Below are 22,602 nucleotides of genomic sequence, written 5' to 3'. Positions count from 1 at the left end.
GGTAGCTGTTGAGACAAGGGCAATAATAGCATGGATGGAAAAAATCCCATTTGTTCTGGGTGGCAATTTACAAGGAGGAGAACTGGTGGTTGCATACCCTTATGACATGGTCCGTTCTATACGGAAAACTCAGGAACACACACCTACCCCTGATGACCATGTCTTTAGGTGGTTAGCATATTCATATGCCTCCACTCACCGAATGATGACAGACGCCCGAAGGAGAGTGTGTCACACAGAGGATTTCCAGAAGGAAGATGGGACTGTTAATGGGGCCTCATGGCATACAGTTGCAGGAAGTAAGTGTTTAGAAACTTTGTCTATGATTCATTGTAGAGTCAATCTGTGAAATGTAATAACACCTTAACTGCATAGCATAAGTCACAATGTTATTGGTAGTTAAACACCTATGCTGAAAAGTGTACAGCCTTAATGAAACCTGTCCTTTTGCATTCTATAAGGTTTCTATGGATTGACACACAGTTGTCAGAAAATGTCCTTGTAAATAGTTGGTTTACTGCTGATGTGTTCCAAAGCTGTACATTTCATATCTTATTTATTCAATACATCTAAAGGCTGCCTGCCACAAGTGAACTGTAGCAGGTGTCATACAGTCTAGATCAACTTTAAAATTGATCCAGAAGATCTGGCCATCCCCAAACATCAATAGGAAGGAATCTGTCAGTGATAAACATTCTATTCTACCAACAGAAGTTTCCGTTGCCGTACAAAAGATGGTGGAAACAAGCAGTAGCAATGCCAGAATTCAAAGAACTAGCTCCCAAAATGGCTATAACAGGGCTGTAAAGGATGCAAATGACCCTCAGCTAACAAAGTCCTGACTTCAAAGTGACCCTCACTGCATTTGCGATGTAATAAGGAGCCAACACAGTAATCTCAGTGTCTTATTTTAGAAAGGACTTTATATGTTTGTGCTAAAACTTGGAATTGCCCCTGAAGGCATTTCAGCAGCTAGAGTAAATCATAGACTAAACCCAAATCTCTCACTCTTATCTTTTACAGGATATTATCATCTACTATGGTTGCAACCAAAGGATCATTTGTAATAAAGCCCAATTGAGAGCACATTGCAATAGTAATTGACCTCAATTGCCCTTTGTAAATATTTTTAAATACCCACCTAGATTCTTGCAAGGTCACACTACTGATATTCAGCCCCTTGTCCAAAATCTTCACTTGTTTTTACATTCCCAGTCTGTGAAGTTAATAAAAGGATCATAGATGGCTACTTGCCATCTCTTGAATGGTAATAAGTACATTAAATGGATACCAAGTAATTGTATCTCCCATTTTATTTATTATAGTTGGGTCTTGCTTCTTATTTGCAAGCAGTCTTACTTTATAAACATTTCTAAATATTGGAAGCTGCTTTTATTGCTTTCACATTGGACTGTGCAAAATTAATGCTGTCTGGTTTATAGGGACTGTAGCCAAACAAAAACTTTTCAGTTACAAATATTTTTTCACTATGTTAAAAATTAACGTGTGATTTTAGGGAGAAAAAAAGGATGGGCTGTTTGAATAATAACAAAGTTCCCACAAATAAGTGTTCATGTTTTTTGCAGTTTCTAAAGAACTCAAAATCCAAAGTTGACTGTTTAATTATTAAATTTATGAGTTTAATTTTCTGAAGTGCTGATTATGAATTGATCCAACAAAGATGAATTTGGCCATGCTGTTAACAGTTATACCAGTCAGTAGCTGGCTGCAGCATAGATGCTTACTATCTGACTTACAACCAATAGATAATTGTTACTATTGGATTCGGTTTATCCAATTTGTTATATTCCTAGGTAGTGCTTCACACAATTTTTTATGTTCCTTTTCCAAAGATATTATCATGAACTTTCTAAGATAATTTTCAGATTGTACTAAAATATTACTATAATGTTACTTCTAGTCACATTCCACAAATTCAGAGCACAGAACAAGGCTGTAGGGGACCAGAGTTTTATTCTGTTTCTACAGTTGATTGCTGGGAGACTTTCTGCAAGTTCCTGACATTCTGACTTAGTTTTCTACCTTATGTATATGATGGTATTGACCTCCTTTGGAAAGTAATTTGAGATTTACTGACAAAAAACAGTGTGTAAGTGATCAGTATTAATAACATATCATTTATACTAATGATAAAATGTATACGTTTACTGATTATTATTATTAATGAAAATGAGAATGACTCTTCTAAAATATTCAGTGGAAGCCTTTATTGTGGATGCACAGGACTGGGCTCTTCACACAGGCTGATCAGGATGCCCAGCTTTGAAAAACCAAAGAAGCTACATACATAAGCAGAGGATCCAACGTATCTACTGAGATTGCAGTGCCTATTGTCAGTGGTTGTTTAGTGTCAGCACAAAGGGAATTACTGGGCAAGGCCTAGCCAGTGTCCTCCTTTGTGCCTAATACCATTGTCCTGTGAGAGATCAGAAATCTAGGGAGCATAAACCTGAAGCAGTTAAAGAAAAATGGTAAATTGGGTAGATGGGTGAAAATCATAAAACAGGACACGTGACTATTTCAGAAGGCTTCAGGATTGTACTCCCTAAAGATCATGGATAGAAAGTCACAACTACAGATATTGCTCCTCCATGCAATGAACAACTAGTAGAGAAAGAAAAAGAAAAGAACTCTAACCCCTAAAGACAGAATTAGAAAGAACCCTGGGAGCTGATTGTCAGAGATGCCTTGGGAGCTGTGCCTATGATCCTTAAGGCTACATTAATGACCTGGATATTTCTATCAGGGTCTGGTCTCCAAAAAGCTGCTTTTTTTAAAGACAATGTCCATATTATGAGGCTACCTTGACTTCTAAGGAGCTGGCTAATCCCAAAACTGAAATAAAAAATTATTGACTCACTATTCTATGAGTTAAATGATAACAATAACGAATACCTACATGAGAAGACTATTGCAAACAGTCTGAATTGATGAAGAGGGTTCATACATGTAGTATTCATCAATGTCTTGTATGAAATTATTTTCTATTTATGTACATGGAAAATCTTTTATATTCCATTTCTCAGAGTGCCATATCCAAAGCCCGTTGAAATCTATGGAAATATGTCCACTGATTTCAGTGTCCTTGAATCAGGTCAGTAGTGCGACACTGTAGTGTGATTGTAGTGACACTGTAGTTTCTGCTACAATAAAAAAAAAGGAATTGGGGATAACACTTGCGAGCATTAGGAAATATTGACTTTCATATCCGACATTCCTGTACATAGAATCGCAAATGCAAAAGGAAATCACAAACCCTAAATATTTTTTTTCCAAATTAATAAAATCAGATACCCTGAGTTAAATTCAGCTCTGAAACTGTGAATACTAATTTGTGGCAAGTGATTGGCATGCTTGCCTGTAATAGCAGCTCTTTAGAGTCACATATTTCTGCTCAGGTCATACCCTCAACTCTGCCCCTTTTATCCCTGCTGTACAGCACTGATACTTTTCTTACATGGCTGTTTAACTAACCTCTGTCCCCTGGGTGACATCCCAGCATATTATCTAGAGGCTGCTTCTCTTTAGCCCAATAGCTGAACTCACTGTTCATTCCTTCCCCCAATCTACCCTTGAAGCAGTCTGCTCATTCAAAACACCTTCTGCAGCTATCCAATAACAAGGAGTTCCTTTACTATGTAACTACAGTAATCCCTGCCATATAGGCTGAAATGAAATGCTCTCTTCAGCTAGTCTGTATACAGCATCTAGACATCAGATGAGCCTTGTGTAAGCCAGACAGCATACGGATCTAATTTTTTTAGTTCCAGTGTTTTTAATGTTGGATTTGGGTTTTCAGACAATATATGAATAGTTGCTTTTGGCAACTTAAGCCATTATCTAAAGTAGACTTGTTCAAACAGAGCAATTACTGTGTAATACAAAACATTTCACCATAGATTAGCTAGGATGAAATACAGTATGTGAAGAGAAAATATTTGTGACTATTTCTCAAATGGAAAGGAAATAGGCTTATGCAGAGCAGCATATGCCATCGTCTCATATATTAATCTTTCCCTATCAACAAACAGATAAAAACTTAACATCTATGTTATATAATCCTCCTACTCTGCATGCAGAAGGCACTGAGGGCTCATTAAATACTTGACTGCTGCTGTATGGTAATTGGATTGGACTAAATTTTTCTATTCTCTGCCATCAGATATATTGGATGATTATAATTCCTGCTAATCTCTGCCTTTAGAAAAGAAAGCAATTAATGATAATTAATAAGCAGTTTTGTTCTTAGGCATAAAACATTTTTAATGATAAATTTTACTGGATGATGAGAAATGCAACTTCATTCCTCCTATCCTGCTACACTCAGCCATTGCCCCATGGCATGTATATTAGTGTGGAGAACACAGATAAATGAAATTCCGTGGAGGGGGATGCTTGCAAGAATCAGTGGAGATGTGCAGAAAATGGAGAGAAATCAGAGATCTGGATTTAAATACAATTTTCTCTGGTGCTCAGGGTACTAAATCTAGGGTTTTCGACTGGCTAGTTATGGAGATCAGAGCTAGCTTTGAAGTGTGGGCTTCGACAGGAGCTTCATCAAAGTTCAGAGGCGAGGAGTTCTTGAGTTTTGGTTAGGACATATGTCTAATAAAAATATTTCTCCTTTTTTTTTCCTTTTTTCCTGCTGAGCCCAACATAGGACACAGCACCAGATTCTTCCCCACTTAGTAGGTATTTGTGTGTGAACCTGCTCAAATCCCTGAACAACTAAACACAAAAAGATGATGGGTCTTGCTGTTCACTGCTTTTTGTCATGGGATAGGTCTTCCCATGACTTACAGACTTATAGTCCACTACACAATTTATCAAAATCTTAGTTTTATAGTTTCTAGGGTCGGAAGGGACCTGAGCAGATCATCTAGTCCGACCCCCTGCCATGGCAGGAAAGAGTACTGGGGTCAAACGACCCCAGCAAGGTGTTCATCTAACCTCCTCTTAAAAACCCCCAGGGTAGGAGCCTGCACCACCTCTCTTGGAAGTTGGTTCCAGACCCTAGCCACCCTGACCGTGAAATAGCGCCTCCTGATGTCTAACCTAAACCTACCCTCTGCCAGCTTGTGACCGTTATTCCTGGTCACTCCTGGCGGTGCTCGGGGGAACAGTGACTCCCCCAGTGCCTGCTGATCCCCCCTGACTAGTTTATAACAGGCCACAAGATCCCCCCGCAGCCTTCTCTTTTGGAGGCTGAACAGGTTCAGGTCCCGTAGCCTCTCCTCGTAGGGCCTGCCCTGCTGTCCCCTGATCATGCGAGTGGCCCTCCTCTGGACCCTCTCCATGCTGTCCACATCCCTCTTGAAGTGTGGTGCCCAGAACTGGATGCAGTACTCCAACTGCGGCCTGACCAGTGCCGCATAAAGGGGGAGGATCACCTCTCTGGACCTGCTCGAGATGCATCTGTGGATGCATGACAAGGTACGGTTGGCCTTCCTAACTGCCTCCCCACACTGCCGACCCATGTTCATCTTGGAGTCAATGATGACTCCAAGATCCTTTTCCGCCTCCGTGCTGACAAGAGGGGAGTTCCCTAACCTGTAGGTATGGTGCCGGTTGTTCCTCCCCAGGTGCATCACCTTGCACTTGTCTGTGTTGAAACCCATCCTATTCTCATTCACCCACCCTTGTAACCTGTCTAGGTCAGATTGTAGCCTGTTGCTTCCTTCTAGTGTGCCCACGTCCCCCCAAATCTTAGTGTCATCAGCAAATTCTCTATTGCCTCAACTCCTATATATTCTATTTATCATTTACTGAATATATTCAAATGTAAAACAATTTTCCCCCTGCAGTCAGAATGTGAAGAAAAGCTCCTCACTTTACATTTGCATACAAGAAAACCTCATTAAACACATTGTCTATCATTAAACTGCTGCCAGAAGCAGCATGCACTCAGTAATGGAAACCAACTATGAAGTTGATCAAATGCAGCCAACACTAAGTATGACTATAAAACACATGGTCCATATTTGTGCAAACATACTGATAGGAGCCTATTTGTGTGTGTGTGTGTGTGTGTGTTGCCCTTAAAAAAAAAAAAAAAAAAAAAAGGGCCGTTGCTTCTCCAGGAGGGAACGGGCACTAGGCCTGGAGGTACTGCAAGACAAGGCCAGCACTGGGAAGGCCAGAGCAAGCCCCAACACCTTCCCCTTTGTTTCAAAAATGCAACATTACATTGTAATGGGAACCTTTCTTTTTTGACAGTGTGGCCCTGAAAAAAACTGGCAATTATTTCCCTGAGAGGGAACTGGCACCAGACCTGGAGGTACTACAATGCCAGGCCAGCACCAGGAGGGCCAGAGCCAGCCCTGATACCCTCCCCTTTGTGCCATAAATGATTAATCTTAGGCAAAAGGCCAAGACACTGATGGGACTCTGCCACAATGGTAGGCTAGTACAGCTCTTCTGAATAAGATATATGGTAGTGCCCATTGTGCTCAGTCCTCCTCAGAGCTTTTTCACATCATGGTGAGCCACTACATTGAATACTTTTTGCCTTCCTCTACACTCCCACAGCAGAGCTATACATTTCTTTCCCATTTCCAATGATTCCTGTTTCTTCACCAGCCTTAAATGTCTGGCAAACCAGATCTAGTTGCCTGGCACATCATCTGCATATAGGTTTGTGAAGGATCCCAGGATTTGTGACAAGAACACTTGGTTCCAGTCATGAGTGGGGGGCTAATTAGTACATGGGTCTTTTCTGGATACACACACACACACACACACACACACACACACACACACACTGAGAAGTGCTGAGCAATGGGGTCACCATAGCTTGAAATGCTGTTGACCCTGATGAGGCTTAGCCCAATGAACTATGTGGAAAAGCATTAGCCTTTTGGCTTTGAACTAATATTGTGCATCATTTGTACAATGTATAAGTAGATACAAAAGTGCTGCTTGAAAGTATGTCTATGAAGCACTTATGCTAAGACTTGCAGCAACTTCATGAAGAGTAAAATGCATCGATTCTGGATGAACTAAGTGTATGAGAACCCACAGTAATTTGCCTATATGCAAGTTACCACAGGCATATTTATTTTGAAGTCAGTGTTTTCAGCTTGGATCCTTACTTCCATGTACTCAAGGAGAGGAGATTCTGACAGTAAAGATGAGGAATGGGCTGCAGAGGGAAGAAGCTGGGGGACACAGGTCAAGGGAACAACCTGACCCCCCCAAATTAATTTTCCCTACTGTAACAGTTGGAGGGGGATAAATTCAAGGTAAATCTCCAGTAATTAAATTATATGCCTGGAAAATTATAACAGATTTATAAATTTTCTATATATAAAATCTAATTACTGGGGGGGTCGTCTTATAGTCAGGTTCATCTTATATTTGAGTAAGTGTGGTATTTCATATTTACTACCTGTGCAAAAAACATAAATTTGCACTTCCACACATCTGCTTTTAATGTTAATACCTAAAAAGTTACTGAACATGCTTAGGGGTATATCTTGCTTCACCTATTAGGTGCCTAAATAGGTTTACATGTCTAAGTGTGATTGTATTCTGCCCTACTTAAGTCCTTGAAAATATTTTAACTTGCCTACCTTTGGAACATGCCATCTTAGCCATAAGAATAAGACGAATAAAAGCTGGCACAAGAAGAGGACCTATCCACTTTTTGCATTAACTGTTTTTTAGAGGCTTGAGCAGAGTGGAATGGGATCACACTTAAGGGCCCAAAACATTCGAATTTTGGAACTGTGTAAAAATTAGTCAATTGTATCCCACCCACACTGATATCAAGGAATCCCACTTGTAATGCAGCAGCTGGGTTGTTACAGTTCTAGGGCATTGGCTTTTCAAGCTTTTTTGGTCATATACCCCTTTACTTGCAAAATATTTTTATCAAGTTTCACCTGCCTATTTGGAGCTGTTCTGGCTTTGCTTTGTTAGATACATAACTATGTTGTTATTTCAAGTCACACAATTGTATGAACCAATTGAAATAAAATACTGATGGTATTTTTGACAAAATTGTCCTCTTGACAAAATTCAAATATACACATGCTTGCTCTATAAGATTAAGCAGTTCTGCTCTTCACTTAAAAATCCTCAAGTCTATTCAGCTTAAAGAGGGGGAAGATTTTATGTTTATAACATGGTGTCTATTCCTTTGCCTTGACAGGTATAAATGACTTTAGTTATCTGCACACAAACTGCTTTGAGTTATCAATCTATGTGGGCTGTGATAAGTATCCTCATGAAAGTGAATTACCTGAAGAATGGGAAAACAACCGTGAATCCCTGATTGTTTTTATGGAACAGGTATTAAAGAGAATAGTATCTTGCCATTTCAGACAATACTTTGCTTTGAATGAGGTCTAAATAAAAATTTGGTTTTACCTGATGTTACTATGGCCCACTGTATTTTTCTCTACTAGGCTTATGATCACAATTTGCAGAGGTTCCTACTAAACTTCTAGACTGTTGCCACTCCTTAGGTTATTAAAAAAAAAATCTACTGCATGATTCTGCTGAGGGAGGTGTGGTAACAAAGTTCCCCAGTGTCCCTGTCTTATGGCTTGCAACTGGTTACCCTCCAGTTGGTATACAAATATTTTCCATTAATTTAATTATTTATATACATATTTCCGATGAATTTATTTATCCTCCTTTGGGTCTGGTGGAAAATACTTGTCTAAGTCCCCTTGACTGTTTTGAATATCTGCACTTTAATATTATCTTCCTTTATAATGATAATGTCCAGTTTTGACCTTTAAACTTGGGTGCTTCTGCTAATGAGAACGTGAGCAACATCGTACATATACTTAGAGAACTAACTATCATTTAGAACATTGAAAAACATTAATATATTTTCTTATCCAAAGTTTTCCAGTCCTCCACACAGCCCTTGTGATCTCACTGGACTAACATGTTTTATTTCAACCTGTGTGGCGGCTGATTCTTTCACAGAAAGGTTTCAATTATGAACTGTGTTTTAAATTATGAAAATGGTATGATTTTTTGGCATTAATGATAGAAACCCTACCCTTCAAAAAACACTGGCAGATTATTTAGAGCAGATTATTTTAGTTTTAGTGAACAAAATAATGAAGCTTGTTAAGATTTTACAAGAGTGCAAGACTTGATAAAAACAATTGGATGAAAAAGCATTCGACTTGCTACTTTTAGTTATTTTATCTGGCTCTGTCTTAAATTCATAGCTACAGGCGTTCTAAAATTGTAAGTTGATTCAAAGGTGACTGATGGCTGGAAGGTTGATTTAGTGTTAATAGTGATATTTCAAAACTATATTAGTTTTGACCAAGATACGGAAATGGCTGCCTTTAAATTGTCTCTGTACTGAACCTGATGCCACCACTGAGAAGTGGGAGCAGCCAACTCACTCTCACCCCTTCCAAGCCCAAGCACAGTAATTAAGTGGAATAGATGATTTAGAAAGGTCCTACCCCAACACTGTTTTCAGGCTCCCCCAGAAACAAAGGCTGAGAGTGGCACTGGGACATGCACTAATTATTCTTCTAAGCCAGTTCTGTTTAGTTGCTAGGTTTCAGCTCAAGAAGGATGGCAGTGTGTTGGCAGACCTTGTTCCTTGGTGAGAGCTCCAGAGTTGGCAGGAAGGTAGAATAGAGATGGCCAAAATAGCTGTGTCCCAGACAACATACCTGTTTGAGAAAGTGCCTTTGTACCTGTTCTAGCATGCTCAAATCAGAAGTATCTAACCCAAGATTTAACATTTTTTAGATAAATTAATTTCTTAAATATGGTGATAGATTTCATCCAAAATATTTAGGCAAATAGAAAGTTGGCAATGAATAAGTTAACAACTATTTTTTTCTGCAAAAGTGGCATAAGTTTAAGTCAAATTTGCTTTTCATTTTTATTCATTCCATTAATAGGTTCATCGGGGCATCAAAGGACTTGTAAGAGATTCACATGGGAAAGGAATTCCAAATGCCATTATTTCAGTGGAAGGTGTTAACCATGACATTCGCACAGGTAAAAAAATGCATCTATACAAAGAAATGGGTATATGTTAAACAAGCATAAGGCTAGATCATAATTTTACAACCTTTTCTGAGTAAAGGACAGAAAGTACTATATGAACAAGCTAAAGAATTGTGGCTCCATTTCCTTGGTTTGGGAAGAGAAATATATTTCTAGGGCACATTTCATGGAGAAGCTTCTAGGACCTTTGTGGAGAAGCTTCTAGATTTGTATTCCAGAAAGAAAGTTTATGAATATGTCCTTTCAGTGTACAATATTGTTAGTGTAAAGGACTTGAGTAAAAGCTGTCACTATCTTGTCTATAATCATTATAGCCCCCATTAACAACATTATGATAATCCCTTGTTGCATCAATGGTCCTTCCATGGTCATTAATGTCTTGAGGAATATGAAAACTTGGTTTGAATAAACATCCAGAAAAGGAGGAATTCTGTACTTTTAGGAGTTTTACAGTTCCACATTTCATTCTTGACGGAAAATCCAGTGCATCAAGAAATTATAAAATAGTTCAGTGGGACCCAGTGGATATGGGGTAAATTTTTGTTGCTGTAGATTTATAATGATAAAAGAAAGTTCATGAAATTATACTTGCTGTTTTTATTATCCATGTAATCAGATCTGGGCTGGCAGATTCTGAATACATGCAGGGCCATTCAGAGGCCTCCCAGAGGCCTAGAAATTATATCTAGGACATGGTGATACTAATGATGATGATAATGTTGAGACACAGTCAAAGACACCTTTATGCTACATGCTGTATAAAAATTTATCAAAACACCCCTCTATTTGGGAGGTTGCAGTCTGAGATGGGAGACAGCTGAAGAATACACAAAGAGATGAAGAATCCCTAGGGATGAGATTCTCTAGGGATGGGAGATGAAGAACCTCTAATAAGCTACTTACTAGTGTGATAGGGAATGATCTCACCACAACAAGTACCCATCAGTTATTCAGGACTTCTATATTGCAACAGACAACAAATTTATCAAGAATTTGAAAGAGGACAACAAAGTGCCTGTGTAGATGCCTATGCAATGTGAGGAATTTTATTGGGAGAAATCAAAGAAGTGACTGGTCAAAAATTTAACAAGTGGATGAGGAAGGCTGTCAGAGCAGGGGTGGAAGGTGACATACTGTATAAAAGATAATAGGTTGGGTGGGCTAATGTAAGGGGCCTGAGGAAGAGGTTGTGAGGGTGGAAAAGATTGAGAGAGATATTTTGGTTATGTTGAGATGAGTCTGATGGCTAATCACCCATAAAGAGATGTCAGAAGAGCAAGCTGCGATTTTGTTTGGACAGACAAAAACAGTTCCAAAGCAGAGTTACCTATGAGTCATTTTTATAAAGAGGAAAGATCAATTTTAGATTTTAAATGGAAATAGTGTGCTGAAGCATGTACTGCTTACAAAGAACAACTGTAAACCAATATTTCTAGAGTTCTATGAGGCTCAGAATTGCCAACTCTGGAGGTTGTACCTTATAATCAATGTAAACATATGATGGCTACATATTCAAGGGCTGGTTTAATATCAGATTGTGGGAAAACAATTATTTTTTATGCTGGTTCTCCCATTAATGAATGTATGACCTGCTTTGACACAGTTAGCTAAGGTAGGGCTATAGAATGAACTCCAGGGCTAGCTACAGACAGTCAAAAAGCCCAGAGGCTAAATTAATTCAGTCTTTGCAGATTAGTCTAAAATGAACAGATTAAATTGAAACAGAAGTGAACAGACATTTATCTTTGATTCAGGAAATGCAGTCACATGCCTGCAGTGGCTCAGGCCAGAAGCTGGGGAACAATAGAGCATGGTTCTCTGGCTGTCCATTCACTTCCTCTTCCTGCTGCCCCCAAAGTCTCTGGGATTTTCAGTCCAGAATTACAGCAGCAGGACTCTGCAGGGTTGCCCATCATTTCTTCTTCCTGCTTACAGGTGCCTCTGGGATTTGTAGTCCATAGTTGCAGCCAGCAGTAAGTTTGAGTAGGGGAAAGGGTGTTTAACCCCCCTCCCTGGCCCCAGACCCCAGCTGGGGTTTGCTGGGGGGGGAAATTCCTCCCCCCACCCCCTTGTAGATTGGTTTGCATCCCCAGCCAGGCTTGTTTCCCCCCAGCCCTGTCAGCCAGCCCTCATTGCTGTAGCTAGGGGGCAGAGGGGTGGGGCCATCCTGCACAGCGCAGCCGGGGTTGGAAAGCATGCTGGAATGCTGGGGGACTCCGATTTAACTTGAACCAGGAAGGAATCTGGGACAGAAGTTTCACAAATTGGTTTGACCCAAATCAATTAAATCTGATACTACCTTCAACCAGGTTTATCTTAAACCAGTTTCAGCCATTTTGAAACTGGTTTATGTGCATTAAACTTCTGTTCTGTTACAGGTTTAAACCAGTTTCTGATCACTTAAACTGGTTTATGCATAACTTATGTCCCTAGCTCTGCAGTTCTAGATAAGTGAGTTCTGAGCTTCAGATGATTGAACTGGTATAGAACTCATTAATACATCTCAGAAAATGTAGCTTATTTATTATTAGTTTTAGTTCTTTTTTACTGTATCTCTGTTCTGAGAGAAAAAATTGAATTACAAATGTTTAATAAGTCAATTATAACTCTTTCTTAAATATTCCATAAATGGGGCCACTGGGAAATGAAAGTGGGAATGAAAATAATCAGCTGTTTTTTCAATATCCTGGAATGCTGCCATAAACTGTAGGTTGTATTTCTTTTGTAACTGAATTACTGAATTACTCTGGTGGGAACTGAATAAATGCAATGGATGATTAATCCTGTCTCTCACTATACTGGGTTACATTGGATGCCACACAGGAGAAAAATGGATGATTTAGGGAAATTTCAAATGTGCGTGCATGTGGAAAAAAGTCCACGTTGAATGCAAAATGATGGGACTACAAAAGACCTCGGAATCCATCTTGTGAATATTCATGAAATTTTTTAGATTTTCAGATCCAGTTCTAGATTAACTTTGTGGCTCAGGTTCATCTGTAATTATTAATAATAAAAAACAGAAATTTTTATTCTTTTTCATTTAATGTGAAATGTAAAAATTGATACTCTTTAGAGGATTCGCTTTATAGATGGGGACATAAAAGTTCTATCTTGCTTTATATTACATAGATAAAGGTGTGTTAGTCATTAGTCTTTGAAATTGGAAATTTTATGGTATAGCTACTAAGCTAGAAAAGACATAAAATTGAAGAGGAAAAGGCTAAAATATCACTATGGGAATGCATTTGTCTCTAATTTATATCTATTCAGAACAGGATATCTCCACTGAAACAAGGGAGTTGCGTTGATTCAAACTTTGTGTAAGTGTGAAAATAATGTAAGCAACCATCATAATCTACCTAATTTTTGCTATTACCTATTTAAATTATCTGCTATTTCTGTCATGTAAGTGCAGACAAGTACTCTGTTATGTAGATCAGAATTGTGTCTACAGTACAATAATGTCTTTCTATTAACATTTGCTTGTTTCAGAAATGTCCCTTTTTCCTTCAGTAGTATAGATAGTACTTTTGTTAGCTTTTACCTTCAGGGGAAAGTATCTAGTGGGAAACAGCAATTGGTGATACTCTGCTGATAGCACAAATAAGCTAATTGAAATTATTGATTTTGTGAGAAAGAACTTGAAGAGGTGGTCACATTTTCTTTTGATGCAGACGCAACTATTGATTGAGTTAAAATAATAACATAGTATTATGGTTACATGTGAAATATGTTCTCTAAGATGACCCTTGGAAATAAGTTCATAAATTGGATGAGCACACACATTTGGACGCCTGTTTTTTCATTTGTCAGAGATGCTTATTAGGGCTGTGTGAAACAGCTCTGTTCCAATTCAGATTTGCCCATTTCAGAGGGACAGTGATTTGCTTTGGTGTTTTGGATTACTGTCCTGATTCGATTCGGCTGAATCTGTTTTGGAATTTCGACACTGATTTGGAGATTCAGCCATAGACTTAATGGGCTATCACTAAAATACCTATAACTTTGTCATTTTGGGGCTGATTATGATGAAAACAGAAGATATGGTAGCCCCTTCTGAGGCCATGAAGCCTGGCAAGTTTCAAAGAAATAAGCGCAGGGGTTTCTGTGAGACTGAACCTCAAACTGTTCAAAGAAAAACTTGTGACACTTGTGCATGTTACGAGGTGTGTGTAGATTGTAGTCGTGTTGGTCTAAGGACATCGGCAGACAAGGTTATTTGGGTCAGTCTGATATCTTTTATTAAACCAACTGAGTAGTTGGAGACATATATCTTAGCAAGCTTTTGGGTTTAAAAACCCTTCCGCAGGCTAAGGAAGGATCTGCAGTTGGTGTGTGCTCTTCCTGGATGGAAGAACTACACCCTACAACAGAACCATTACCATTCCTGGATCTTACACCTGCACCTCCAGAAACGTTATATATCTCATCCAGTGCTCCAAGTGCCCTGATGGAAAATACACAGGAGACACCCAAAAGCAACTGCGCACCAGAATGAATGCACAAAGGAAATCTGTTACAGACAAGAATACCCAACTACCTGTGGGGACAAATTTCTCACAAGAAAGCCACTCTCTCTCCAATCTCTCAGTCCTGGTCCTCAAAAGGAATTTACAAAACACTTTTCACAGATGGGCCTATGAACTTCACTTCATCAGCCTCCTAGATACGGAAACTCATGGATTCAATATAGACACTGAATTTATGACACTATAAACTGCCTGACATCTGACTCTCCAGGTACCTCTCCACTTTTACCTGCTACACCCCCCTCCCACCACTCCTCCAGCCTGTCTCTCACCCCCTGATGTGTCCATTTACATTTCTGCAGATTGGCTTTCTTGCCTGCATGCCAGCCTCTGGTTTCTTTACTATTCCTTTCATCCAAAAAGAGCACACACACTAACTGCAGATGCTTCCTCAGCCTGATGAAGGGTTTTTCAACCTGAAAGCTTGCTAAGATATATTTCTGCAACTATTTAGTAGACTATTCAGTTGGTCTACTAAAAGATATAATATTGACCCAAAGAACCCTGTCTTCCTTGTGTGTGTTAAGGCAGAGCAGGATGAATGCAGCAGGGATGTTAGCCTGTAACAGGGGGCCTTCCCAGTGCTGGTAAGATCTTGGCCCACCCACCTGTTTCTGGGCCAACCACTTACTCCTCTTTTTTCTGCCATGCCTTGATGAAAGACCAATTTAGATGTTACCTAGGCAGGAGGCTGCCCATTTAGGTCCCTGATGTCTAGGGGTGACATCTGTTCTGCAGCTCCATACTTTCCCTGCACTGAGGCCCATGCCTTGCAGATGGCATCCCAGGCAGCTAAGCTTACCTGGAGCCTCACAACTCCACTGCAACCAGCAAGCCTCAGGCCTCTCAAACAGCTTATAGGTCTGGGCTTTCCCTAGCCAGGACTGTACATGCATGTGGTGGCTGGAGGTTTTCAGGTGCCTCCCCTGCCTTTCACCAGGGAGGTTTGTGGTCTTGGCATTTCTTGGGGGCTGCCGTGCCACCGGTAGTCGCACCAGGCCTCCCAGCCCTGGAAGGGTGCAGTTCTAGATCATGCCAAGGACTTGGGGCCTCCTTCCCCATAGCCCCAGCCCATACCTCCAAGTTCTTCCTGGCATGGGAGCTCAGCAGGGAGATATTCTTCCCCTTCTGGCTGGTGATGCAGAGTGCCACCTCCAGCTCTGAGAGCGGGGTATTACATGGTTTTAAAAGCAATTTAACAAGGAAAGGGTAGTACTCACTCCATCGGCAGGTGGAGCTTGGGGAACCCCAACAGTGGGAGGTTCACCTTGTAGAACACCAGCTGCTCCACCAAAGCAGGATCCAAGGAGGTGCAGTAGGATGTCACTACATCCCCAGCAATGCTGAACACCATCTCGCTCAGAACACTGGTTGGTGGAGGACAGGTGTTCCTGGGCAACCATGGTCAGATCCTATCACATCTGGTTATAGCTTACCCAGTAGGCCAAGTGGGTCACAGAATATCGGCTCCATGTCCTAAATGAGATAGGTAGCCACTGAGGCCTTGGTGCTACCTGCCTGATGTTGGGATCTGGTGCCTCTGGACCCCAACATGAAAGCCATGCCCTTGGCCCAAATTGGCAACACCTGTTGTGGGGGAGACTAGCTGGTGAATGGAGTACTGGCATGGGACAGCAGATCCCCCTCTTCCATGTCCCCCTGCCTCTACTCTTCTGCCTTCCTGACCTGGTTCACCAGCACCTCTGTCCAATGATCTAGGGTTTTGCTGGTGCACACACTCCCCTTCACCCTTGGGTTGCACATGGCCACCAGCACGTGGACCATACTGGACTGCAATGGGTCCAGCCATTTCTTGATGCCCTCCTTCTGCCACTTCACCAGTGCCTGCAACTCTGGTGACAGCAGCTTGCCCCAGCCAGGAACACTGATCCCCTGGAACTTCTCCATTTGGTTCTGAAGCTCCTTCACTATGGGGATCACCTGGCTGAGGAGGGTATCACCAGCGCTAAGGGTCTTGGTGGCCTTGAGGAAGGGCTTGAGGACCACCAAGATCTGGGAGAGGGTACCTGTGGCAGGGCAGGGGCCTGGGGTGCCGTGTCCTCCCCTCGCGCCCCTGCCTACTGTGCCAGCTCAGGTTCTATGCACCCTCTGTCACTTGCCCACCACATCTTTGATGTTTGGTTCCTTGAAGGGAGGCTGCCTTTCTCCTTCCCTGGCACGATGCCTGTGATGCCTATGCTTCTTGCGCCCACGCCCACACCGGGCCCTTACTCACGCTTCTCGCGCCCGCTCTTACTCGCGCTTCTCGCGCCTCCCTGCTCGCGCTTCTTGTGCCACCTTACCCTCACTTCTCGCACCCCCACCCACTGGGCCCCTTGCTTGCACTTCTTGCGCCTCTTGCGCCGCGCTTCTTGCACCCACGCCCACTGGGCCCCTTGCTCGCGCTTCTCGCGCCTCTTGCACTTCTCGCACCTCTCGTGCCGTGCTTCTCGTGCCCGCACCCACTGGGCCTCTTCCCTGGGCTCGCATAGGCCGCACTGGGGTCTGTTCCCTGTGCTCGCATAGCCCGCACCAGGCTCCTACCTGCGTGACTCACGCTCCCTACAGCGCCCTCCTTGGCACTCGGAGCACCCCCACCTTACTGGGGGGCTCCCATTGAGGCCTCCTCCACCCCTACAGCCTTGCCCAAACCTCCGGTGACACCGCGCTTCTCGTGCCACAACAACTAAAACCATATACGCAAAAAACCCCTGGGCTATAACATAAATTCCTGGCCAACCTGGCTTGCTACCATGTATCTCCCATCAGGGTTTGCTCGAGCTCCATTCTCCTTGGCAGCCAGAGGGGGACTAGACTCTGTCCTCGGCATATGCTGTTTATAAAGGCCAGGCTCTACCCCCTTCCGGTCAGATGACCAGACCGGTTGTCATGGCAACCCACACCTGTGCTGCCCTGGTGATTGGCAGCTGAGCTCGTAACACTGCTACAGTACCCCACTCAGCTCTGTTCAGGGGGCCGCTGATCTCAATCTCCCCAAGCAAGGCCATCTCATGGATGGCCTTCTGTTGCTCCACCAACATTTTGAGCAACAGGCATGTGGAGTTCCACCGAGTCTCCACATCCTGCATGATTTTGTGCTGTGGGATGCTCAGCTCTACCTTTTTGTCCTGCAGCATCTTGCATCCCTTGATGCTCCAGTGGAAGTAGCCTGGTACTTTCCTGCATTTTGAAATGAGCTGACTGGCTGTGACAGTGCCCTCACCGGCAGCTCTGTGCCCCTCCAAGGCATCCCTGACTATAAGATGGAACTTGTATGCCATGCAGTAGATGCCAACAAAGTTGGTATCATGGACCGCCTTGACCAGACTGGTTCCATTGTCAGTGACCATGAGCCTGTAGGTGAGCTTGTCTTGCCCAACGAGCCACCCCTGCACCATCTGCACATGGCAATGAAGATCATGGAGGCCATGCTTTCTAAGCCATGTCAAATTGGGCAGCAGAAAATTATGTACAGTTTTTGGTATTTATGAAATAACCTGATTAGGGGTGCCAGTTATACATCCTTTTACACTTGCACACAGCGCACATCTACATGTTCATTAATGTACAGTGGTTACTGCGCATTTAAATGTAGTACTTGTATAATCAAGTACTAAATAGACGTGCAATAACCAAAGTTACTGAGCAGTAATACCAGCAAACGTCTTTTTAGTGATGCTACTGTGCAGTAGCCTAATAATACTGTGCAGTAGCGTATTAGCACTGTTTGTGCTGTGATGCTACTGCACAGTATTATTAGGCTACTGTGCAGTTAGCGTCTCATGTAGATGCACCCTCAGAGATTGTAACACCAGGGTATTAGTGCTCTTTTTTGCTAATCTGCTATTTTTAAGCATGAAACATTTCTTATTCAACCTCTAAACACATTTTTACTACAGAGATCTAAAAGTCAAAGTATGTAGTCTGGCATCAGCACAGCCAATCTCATCATCTTTAAAATGCACCCCTTTCATCCAAATTTTCTTATACTTTAGCAAAACTCACCCAGTAATTATGATCTGATTTGTCATTGGTGTTAGAATAACTTTTCATATGGGAGATGTTGTTCTGAAGTTATATATAAAATATTACAAACTAAGAATCCTTAAAAATTCATGTTTGCAATTCAGGAGTTTTTTTCCAGGGTAAAGTATAAAACAATATTAGTAGATTTTACAGTATTCCATCCTCATCCCCTTCCATTCTTAAGAATATGATTTCTATGATATTTGCTTGTTAAAATACTATCACTGTAAAAGACTAAACATTGTCTTAATTATGTGTAAGCTGACATGATAAACATTTACCTGTGATATCATCTCCAAGGCAGGAGTGTGGGTATAGGGGCCAGTGGGGACAATTTTCCTGGACAATCATTTGCTTGTGGATCACTGAATATTTAAAGATTTCATTTTTTACGGTGCTGATGACAAGGGCCCCATAAGTAGGGCAAGCCAAGTCAAGATTTTGCTGTGCCTTTAAGTAAATCTATCCACCCTTCAGGCATAACAAAAAACATTTAGGTCCCAATTCACTGAGGTATTGGAATTGCTTTATGCACATGGGCAATGGAATTGATTACAATGACACTAGTCACATGTTTAGAAGGTAGGCATGTGGTTAAATACTGTCCATATCTTGAAACATAGCTTTGATTATGTATGAAATTGTGCCCTATCGATGAACTGATGTTCTCACAACTATATTACAATCACCACATGTTGATGGCAACAGTGAAAGGATCCTTGAGTAGCCTATGTGGCAAGCTACATTATTATTATTGGGTTGTTTTAATTTAACAAGATGTCACAATATTTAAATCAAAGATACTCTGGTGCTTGGGAAACAGTTTATTCCAAATCCGTCTCACTCTGGTGGGTACTTGTCCAGGGAATTCTGTTTGGAAAGTAGTATGATTTTTCCTTATAGTTACAGAAGTTTATGTTGAGAAGTAGAAGTTGTAATGGCTTTTCATGATTTTTTTTTTCATTTCTTAGCATATGGAAACATTTATATTTCCAGATTGATGGCTGTATTGCCACAGACAGAAGCAGCCAGGTCTACATTACCTTTCCAAATTGTGATCTAACTTGGAATTGAGTGTATTTTAATTTATTTTCCTGTTTTAAATAGGTTCTGAAATCAAAACATTATTGCTTAAAATGCCTTTTTCTTGAGAAGTAGGGCATTGTCAGTCAAGTGATAGATTTGTCATGTGCCCCTGGCTCCCTCTATTCCTGTGTCTTGTGCTGCTGGTGCAAAGTAGCTGGAAAGCTACCAAAACTAGTTTGAATCAGGAGACTCCTTCATTATCATGAAATCAGACTGTCTAGCCTCATATATATCTCTTACTGATCCCAATGTTGGGAAGAAGGCTGAAGGACAGAACACAGCTAGAGTGTGGAGGAGTCAACCAATGGATCAGATTACCCAAAAATTGATTCCAGGAATGCTGGGCAATAGGTATACAGCCACATTTGGCATCCTAGATCACGGGCTTTCAACCTTTTTAAAGAAGTATACCCCTTCTCATGATGGCCGCCAGAGGTAGAGCAGGGGCGGGGCAGGGGGGGAAGAGGGGCCTGCATGCGGCCACTGCCACCACTACCCCACGCCATTGCATGCTGCTTTTCCACGGCTGGTCGCACATGCAGCTCTGTGGGCTGCTGATGGGTCTCGCACCCACCCAATTGCTGGCCATCTGTCAGCAGCAGTGGGAAGGTGCAGTGGGAAGGTGGCGCAGGGTAGTGGATGGTGGTGGGGGCAGCCGCACGTGAGTGCCCCCCCAGCCGGCTGGTCAGTGCCTGTGCGGCCCACAGAGGGGTTCTCTCACCCCCCTGGCCCTGTTCCTGTAAGATGGCAGCACGGGGTGGCAGGTGGCGGTGCTCTGTTCCTGCCCACCTGCACATAGCCCCTAGAACCTTTCCAAGTACGCCTAGGGGTACGCGTACCCCTGATTGGCAGCCCCTGTCCTAGACCAAGCATAGCCAAGTGGAATTCAGCTAGATAGAGGTTTTAGCTCTGCACATACAATCTTCTGGTCAAAATTATATAAGATGCTGTAGTAGATAAGCATGGATAGTTCTGTCAAAAGATCACTGTCTTGAAAATTATCTTTCTTTTTGGCTTTTCAACAGCAAGTGATGGGGATTACTGGCGTCTCCTGAACCCTGGAGAATATGTCGTGACTGTAAGAGCTGAAGGCTACACCTCTTCCACCAAGAACTGTGAAGTAGGTTATGAAATGGGAGCTACTCAATGCAACTTCACAATCAGCAAAACCAACCTAACACGGATTAAAGAAATCATGAGGAAATTTGGAAAGCAACCCATTAGTCTACCAGTCCGGCGGCTCAGGCAAAGAGCTAGGCAGCGGCGCCAGCAGAGATAGACTGCTGCCTCTAGCATAACGCATGGCATTTTTGAGCTCTGCTTAAATCAAAGATGATTATAGTAATAGTAACACTTACATAGACAAACTTTACATACAGTTTTTCTGTTCACGGAGCCCATATGAGTAGAGCTGGTGAATATTTCTAAAACATGTTTGCTCAATTAAATAATTAAAAACAAATCTGAGTTCAAGTTGAGCCAAAACAGAATTGTTCAGGGGGTATAAAACTAAAGGAATCAAACTAACTGTTTTTAGTCCAACCAAAAATATTTCTTTTGACCTAAAATGAAATATTTGATTTTGGAGTTACTTTTGAAACTCTTTTTTCCTAAGGTTGATTATTAAATGAAAAATGGTGTTTTCAAACATTGTTTTGCTTAAAACCATTTGCTAAATTTGACCCAAATTCGCGAATAATTTTGTCTTTGCCTTAAAAAGCCCTATTTTGGTAAATTTAATATTTATCAAAAAGATGTTGCCCAGCTCTATGGATATGCATACTTGTATTGAAGAATATATAATAATTCCAGAACTTTTCCTTTAGGATGTTTCTAAACCTCTAAATTTTAAGGCTACATTATTGTTCTGTGAACTAAATCCAACTGCAAGGGCATTAGCTGGGGGAGCACTGCAGGGATGTGGAATGGAATATCCCTTCTCAGCTTAGAATGAGGTTGTTAAACACTGAATTATTAGTGGCTACAGAGATAGGAGGGTTGACTGTTGAACCTGTATAGTTTGCAGACCCAGTGAGCCCACCCTTGTCTTTTCCCTGGCCTGACTACCAATCTCTCTTCTATTCCTATACACACAGAGCGACTGTAGGCCACAGCATGTAAGGGATGCAGTGTCCTGTTCCTCTGCCCTACCATGTCCCCAATACAATGCTGCTGCTTTTTCAGGCCTTAGTATGCTATGGGAGGAGGGTTTGCGCTTTATTGACCTTTAAGTAATAAAACTGAACAGTTGTGTAGGATTGATTTTCAGGAATAATCCAGGTGAACTAGGGAGAGAACAAAGTGGAGGGAGATGGGCCAGATCCTCAGGTAGTGTTAACCAGTGCAGCTCCCAGGGGCTTCAAATATATTGAATTGATTTATACCAGCTAGGGGGAAGTCCTTCATTTTTAATCAGTCTCCTTTCAAACTTCTGAGAATAAACACAGCACCTCTTATATTCATGGTAGCGAGACTGCAATGTACACTTTCAAGAACAGCTCTGTTAAAACCATTATGATTGCTATTACAGTTCTTGCCTTACTTGATATGTTCTTATAATTCCTGGAAAAGGTGTTCACCAAAACTGAGGAAAATAAAGTGCAAGTAGAAAATTTACAGTGGAAAAACAATGTGCCTGCTGTATTTAATTTACTTCTTTTAATCAACAAAAAGTCTAGCACATAAAAATAGACAAAAGGTTATGGAATAAAGAGTATAAAATAATTATCAACCTTTGGATAATAGTAAGTCTTATTATCATCCACTGGAGGTGATTCCAGCACAGGCTTGTTCTGCAAATACCATTAAAAAGCAGTAAAGCTGCTGACCGCGAAGACGCAAGGAAACAAAGATCTACACGTAATTCTGCATTAGTGAGATGGGCACATTATTAGAGCATGTGTTCTCCTGCATTGGTGAAGTGGCTATGGTCAAGGATTTT

General features: G+C 41.6%; 1 protein-coding gene across 1 annotated transcript in view; it reads left to right on the top strand.

The window, feature by feature from the left end:
* CPXM2 (carboxypeptidase X, M14 family member 2) overlaps positions 1 to 22,291 on the top strand; it is a 203,638-nt gene extending 181,347 nt beyond the window's left edge. Inside the window, exons 11-14 of the mRNA XM_019502962.1 lie at positions 2 to 299; positions 8,174 to 8,313; positions 9,909 to 10,008; positions 20,687 to 22,291. Coding sequence (XP_019358507.1) covers positions 2 to 299; positions 8,174 to 8,313; positions 9,909 to 10,008; positions 20,687 to 20,940 — 792 coding nt within the window. The 3' untranslated portion in view covers positions 20,941 to 22,291. The remainder of the gene's footprint in view (position 1; positions 300 to 8,173; positions 8,314 to 9,908; positions 10,009 to 20,686) is intronic.
* Positions 22,292 to 22,602: the final 311 nt, after the last annotated feature.

Source organism: Gavialis gangeticus, unplaced genomic scaffold (assembly GCF_001723915.1).
Source record: "Gavialis gangeticus isolate Ggan-Ray unplaced genomic scaffold, GavGan_comp1, whole genome shotgun sequence".
In the NCBI taxonomy this organism is placed as follows: Eukaryota; Metazoa; Chordata; order Crocodylia; family Gavialidae; genus Gavialis; species Gavialis gangeticus.
This window is presented reverse-complemented; position numbering and strand designations above follow the sequence as displayed.